General features: G+C 45.2%; 1 protein-coding gene across 1 annotated transcript in view; it reads right to left on the bottom strand.

Annotated features, from left to right (window-relative positions):
- Positions 1-364: 364 nt before the first annotated feature.
- LOC119952344 (fragile X mental retardation 1 neighbor protein-like) overlaps positions 365-6,000 on the bottom strand; it is a 30,331-nt gene continuing 24,695 nt past the window's right edge. Inside the window, exon 7 of the mRNA XM_038776040.1 lies at positions 365-595. Coding sequence (XP_038631968.1) covers positions 528-595 — 68 coding nt within the window. The 3' untranslated portion in view covers positions 365-527. The remainder of the gene's footprint in view (positions 596-6,000) is intronic.

The following is a 6,000-nucleotide window of genomic DNA, read 5'->3' as shown; positions in this document are numbered from 1 at the left end:
GCTGATTGGTCGGCAAGTCAACTCTGATTGGCCGTGGCAGCACGGTGGCGCAGTGGTTAGCACTGTTGCATCACGGCGTCAAGGTCCGAGGTTCGATTCCGGCCCTGGGTCACTGTCTGTGTGGATTTTGCACATTCTCTCTCTGCATGGGTTTCGCCCCCACAAAACCAAAAAAGTGCAGGGTAGGTGGATTCGCGGCGTTAAATTGGCAAACCACTGTGTCGCTCTGCCCTTACATTCGATAATGGATTCTTCAAAGTCACCCGGCGAAAGTAAGCATTTGTGGAGCAAAACAACAAACAATGCACATTTATTTTGTTCCTTTAATTTAAAAGTTCAAAGCAACTTGAGAAAGAACCTGGCAGAACAGGCTTGGGAAGCCGAATGGTTCTGTGCGGCTCGTTCTTCACAAAAAATCAAATCATTCAAAAAATCAAACTGGTTCATTTTTTCCTTCCCTGTACTTCCAATAAAATAATTAATGAGTTAAATATATATTTGCCAAATTAGCAATGTTTTTCTTCAAATTATCCGAAAGTGGATGAATGTGAAATATCTGCTGAAGGAACTCCAGTCGGGATGGATGGTTTTCGCTCTAGGAATAATAAAAAAAAATCTCATTTTTGCTTTAGTACGCAACATTTATACCTTTAACATAACAAGCCACATTTCAAAAGGTTGCAATGATGCTCTAACCTTTGCCAATATATCCGAGGTTGAACAGCCAGGAAATAGACAGGGCCTGGGTTCCATACAACTCTTCTAACTTTTCCTTCACCATGTTTTTTTTTTTAACTTTTTTTTTAAAATTTAGATTACCCAATTATTTTTTCCAATTAAGGAGGCAATTTAGCATGGCCAATCCACCTACCCTGCACATTTTTGGATTGTGGGGACGAAACCCACGCAGACACGGGGAGAATGTGCAAACTCCACACGGACAGTGACCCAGAGCCGGGATCGAACCTGGGACCTCAGCGCCGTGAGGCGGTTGTGCTAACCACTAGGCCACCGTGCTGCCCAACCTTCACCATGTTAAACTGAACCTGTGCACTCTTGGCAGTTGTCCATGACAGATAGAAGGACTATTTTAAGAAGTGGAAAAGATATTCTCAATAAAGGGAGACACGGCGGCACAGTGGTTACCACTGCTGCCTCACAGCGCCAGGGTCCAGTGTTTGGTTCCGACCACGGATGACTATTCTCCCCGTCCCTCCGGGTGCCCTGGTTTCCTCCCAATAATGTGCAGTTTGGGTGGATTGGGCATGTTAAATTGTCCCTTAGTGTCCAAAGTGTTAGGTGGGGTTACGCGGGAGTGTGATTGTTCATAGGGTCGGTGCAGACGCCTTCTGCACTGTAGGGATTCAATGATATTGCACTTTCAAAGTGGGGACGCAATCACACATTAAGAGGTAGAAATTGCAATGGGTATTGTCCTTGCATGATTGTTTAACATTCGCAGATGAACTTCCTCTCTGGTATTTGAGAACAGCTTTTATTTTAGGTAAGGAAAGGACTTGACATGTTAAACTGCTTACAGAACATTAGCTAGACCTCAGTGTTGTCTCTATGTTATAGCAAGGATATAAAGGCACTGGAGAAGGTGAAAAAAAGATTGATAAGGAAGACACCAGAGCTGAAGGCCCCATCTGACCCTCTTTCAGCCGGTTCTATCAACATATTTTTCTATTGGGCAGCACGATAGCACAGTGGTTAGCACTGTTGCTTCACAGCTCCAGGGTCCAAGATTCGATTCTCAGCTTGGGTGACTGCGCGGAGTCTGCACGTTCTCCTCGTGTCTGCGTGGGTTTCCTCCGGGTGCTCCATTTTCCTCCCACAAGTCTCGAAAGACGTGCTGTTAGGTAATTTGGACATTCTGAATTCTCCCTGTGTGTACCCAAACAGGTGCCGGAATGTGGCGACTAGGGGCTTTTCACAGTAACTTCATTGCAGTGTTAATGTAAGCCTACTTGCGACAATAAAGATTATTATTATTATTCCTTTCTCTCGCATTCCTTTCTCAAGAATTGTTCATTAACCAGCTTTCCGTTACATATATCTACATTATTAGCCTCAACTACTCCATCTGATACTCCACCACCTTTTCAAAAAAATTTAGAGTACCAATTAATTTTTTCCAATTAAACGGCAATTTAGTGTGGCTAATCCACCTACCCTGCACATCTTTGGGTTGTGGGGGTGAAACCCACACAAACATGGGGAGAATGTACAAACTCCACATGGACAGTGACCCAGAGCCGGGATCAAACCTGGGACCTCGGCGCTGTGAGGCAGCAATGTTAACCACTCCGCCACCGTGCTGTCCATACTACGCCATCTTAAGATGCTGAGGGGTATCGGCAGGGTGGATGTGGAGAGGGTATTTCCTCTTTTGGGAGAGTCTATAGCGATGCATTTTCAGAGACTGCATGAGTAAACATAAAAGGGTTTATCAATAAGAATTGTTCAATATTCTCATGACTGCAGTTTGCTCCCGACATGTCTCCTGCTGAAGAGGGCTCCACGCCCTGGGGTGATTCCCCACCCTGATTGGCCCCATATACCAGGAGACCCTTCTCTGCTGTCTTGGCCTAAAAGGGTCAATCACAACATCCCTCCCCCTTTAGCCCCTTCATACAGTGATCAATAACTCAGTCCTAAATTCTAGCCAAACATTATACACGAGTTGGATAATTGTAAATCAGGGGCTGGATTCTCCGTCCCGCCAGCCGTATGTTCCTTGGCAGAGCACCCTCACTGGCAGCAAGATTCCCCGTTCCCGCCATTTGCCAATGGGATTTCCCATTGTGGCTACCCCACTTTGCCAGGAAACCCACGGGCGTGGGTGCACTGCCGACGGAACGAACAAGCCTCCCCGGCGGAGAACCCTGGCCCAGATCTTTGAGGGGGGTTTTCTGTTTCTTGTAGAGCGGCGTAACTCTGTAATCTGAGACTTTTCCACAGGATCGATATTAACAAGAACGGCAATAATGGGTACCCTTTCTGGCACAGGTTCATCAATATTTGCTTCCACAGAGACATCGGTCATGTCGTTAGCAGGTTGATCTGGTACGTGTTCAAAAATATTTCTTTTTTTTTCCTTTATAACTTTAGTGCACCCAATTCATTTTTTTCCAATTAAGTGGCAATTTTGCATGTTCAATTCACCTAGCTTGCACATCTTTGGGTTGTGGGGGTGAAACCCATGCAAACACAGGGAGAATGTGCAAACTCCACATGGACAGTGACCCAGAGCCGGGATCGAACGCCTCGGCGCCGTGAGGCAGCAGGGCTAACCCACTGCGCCACCATGATGCCCCCAAAATATTTCCTGATGGCAACACTGACTACTGAAGTGTCTCTCTACTCCTGACATTTACGAATGATTCATCCCTCTATGTCCAATTGGGACAACAGGGATCCAGTCTTCGAGACAATAATTCCAGGGAACCAACTTGATCCACTATTGAAGTTTCCCATTAGGTACTTAAAAATATTTTTTTTATATCGAAGTGGTGAGGGCTTATTGATGAAATCCTAAGGCTTTTGTGTTTAAGCAGAAACACTTTTACTGCGAGGCTTTAACCATGTATGGTTCCAAATTTGGTATTGCCGGGGTCTGTTCCATGCAGGCTTGCTTCTTATCGAGCCCAGTTCAGTCCAAGACTGTCCTCCAACCATACTTGGCTCTGTGGATGGTGCCACTCTCCAGTACCACGTTGACCCTTGTTCTACTGAGAATCTTACATTACAGTGCCTGCAAGCCCCTCATCACAATACAACAAAGTCTAACATCTTGACACTTCTTTCAAAATGTTGGTGTATTATGTGTGAAGGAATGGTCTTAGCCCTGTTTCTGGTATTTAGCGCATGTGATAAAATTTCTTGTCCTTCCATCATTTTGTACATTGGATTTTATTATACTGTCCTTGTGCTTTGCCCTTCGCGCGACTGTTTTGCTATCTTGGCCGGAATTCTCCGGCCGTTCGCTGGCTGTGGAATTCTCTGGTCCCACCGGCAGCAAACGCCCACCCACGGGTTTCCCAGTGGCATGAGGTGGCTTCAATGGGAATTGCTATCGACAGCAGTGGGAGCAGAGAATCCCACCACCAGCGAATGGCGCCCACCTCTCGCCACCGAGAGACATGGTCTGGGACTTGCCCCCTGCTCTGGCACAGGATCTCACTTTCTTTTTCTGTCTGCATTACGGACTCAGCGTCCATTTCAATGTTTTTTCCTCTTCAGTTAATTTCTCATTGCCGAGCCTCCCTTCTTCAAGCTCTTCATCCCCCGATTCCATTCTTCACTGGGCTTGCTCTTATTTTCTAGTTGATTTTTCATGGGTTCAGCTTATTCCCCATTGTCCCATTCATTTCTCCTTCTTCTGAACTTAATTTTGCAAGTTTTTGCAACTTTCTTTTAAGTTTGCTGTCAGTGATTTCATCTTGTTGTTTTAATGTCTTCTCCAGAACTTTAATTCTTTGTGCTGATTCCTCAATATTAACAGGAACGGCAATAATGGGTGCCCTTTCTGTCACAGGTTCATCAATATTTGCTTCCACAGAGACATCGGTCATGTCGTTAACAGGTTGATCTGGTACATGTTCAAAAATATTTGAATATTTGGGCTGGTTTAGCTCACTCGGCTAAATCGCTGGCTTTTAAAGCAGACCAAGCAGGCCAGCAGCACGGTTCGATTCCCATACCAGCCTCCCTGGACAGGCGCCGGAATGTGGCGACTAGGGGCTTTTCACAGTAACTTCATTGAAGCCTACTCGTGACAATAAGCAATTTTCATTTCATTTCTTTATGTTCAGTCGTTCTTAGTTGTTCTTGAAGTCTTTGATTTCTTCATTTCCTCCGAGTGGAATCTATTGTGTTCTTACTGGGTACATAACATTTCACAAATGGAACCTTCATTCCTACTTGCCTTAACTTCACCCTTTTGTCTTCACTGTTGGCCGAGTATGTTTCCGATGAAGTGTTGACTTGTTCTGCAATTCTTTCATTGCCCCTTTGAGCGGTCTGTCATTGCCACCTTCTGCGCAGTCTTTCTTGCCCTCCTGGGGTCTTCTTTTGCCCACTTTCTGGGGTCTTCTATTACCTCCTCTTTGAGGTCTTTGTTGCCTTCACTTTGAGGTCTTTTTCAGCTATAGATCTTTTTTGAGAGCTGCCCACGACCTGGGGTTTGTCTTATGCCCTCTCTTTGGTGTCTTTGTTGTCCTTACTTTGAGGTCTTCCTCACTTCTTCTAAGGTTTTCTGTTGCCTCTTCCACGAGGTCTTCATTGCCTCCTCTGGGGACTTCTATTGCCTCTGATTTGGGGGTCTTCATTGCTATGGACCTTTTTTGAAAGTTGCCATCTATCTGGGGTCTACCTTAATTTTCCTGCCCATAGCTGTTTGTTCCTTCCTGTGATTGCCACTTTAACTGTATTACCTCTTTAAGGGTATTGCCGCTTTAAGATTGTGCAGCAAACATTTTTGCCCACAGAGGCTGTAGTTGCTCAGATACAGCTGGCTTTCCATTTGCAGGTGTACTTTGCAACCAATGTATAAATGCAGGTACAGAGTGTTCTGAGCTGTTCCATTTTTGCATTCTCTTAAAACTACTGCTTTCTAGTGCCAGCTGTTTTTTTTTAAGTTTTGCAACTTTGTTAACTGCAGCAATTATTTGCCTTTTTATCCAAAGTCCTTTTTAAATTTGAATTCATGGCTCTTCTAGCTGCCAGTTCCAGATGGCTATCTGCTCTTGCCTTTTTGATTCTGTACGTTTATTTTTTAAACCTTTGACTCTGCCGGTTAATTTTATAGATTTGTTTTTCGACGCCTGTCTTTCAGTTCCATTAAAGCGCTGAGTGTCTTGTAACTGTCGACCAATTGTTGGGCCTGCAACTAAAGGTCGGGGTCTTATTGTCTGACGGACTGGGTGGGAGGACACAAAGGGAGGGACCATGTCCCGAGGCATTGACCTCCATGCCCTGTATCTCCTGGACCCCGCC

The sequence above is a fragment of the Scyliorhinus canicula genome, chromosome 17, assembly GCF_902713615.1.
Source record: "Scyliorhinus canicula chromosome 17, sScyCan1.1, whole genome shotgun sequence".
NCBI classification, from domain to species: Eukaryota; Metazoa; Chordata; class Chondrichthyes; order Carcharhiniformes; family Scyliorhinidae; genus Scyliorhinus; species Scyliorhinus canicula.
This window is presented reverse-complemented; position numbering and strand designations above follow the sequence as displayed.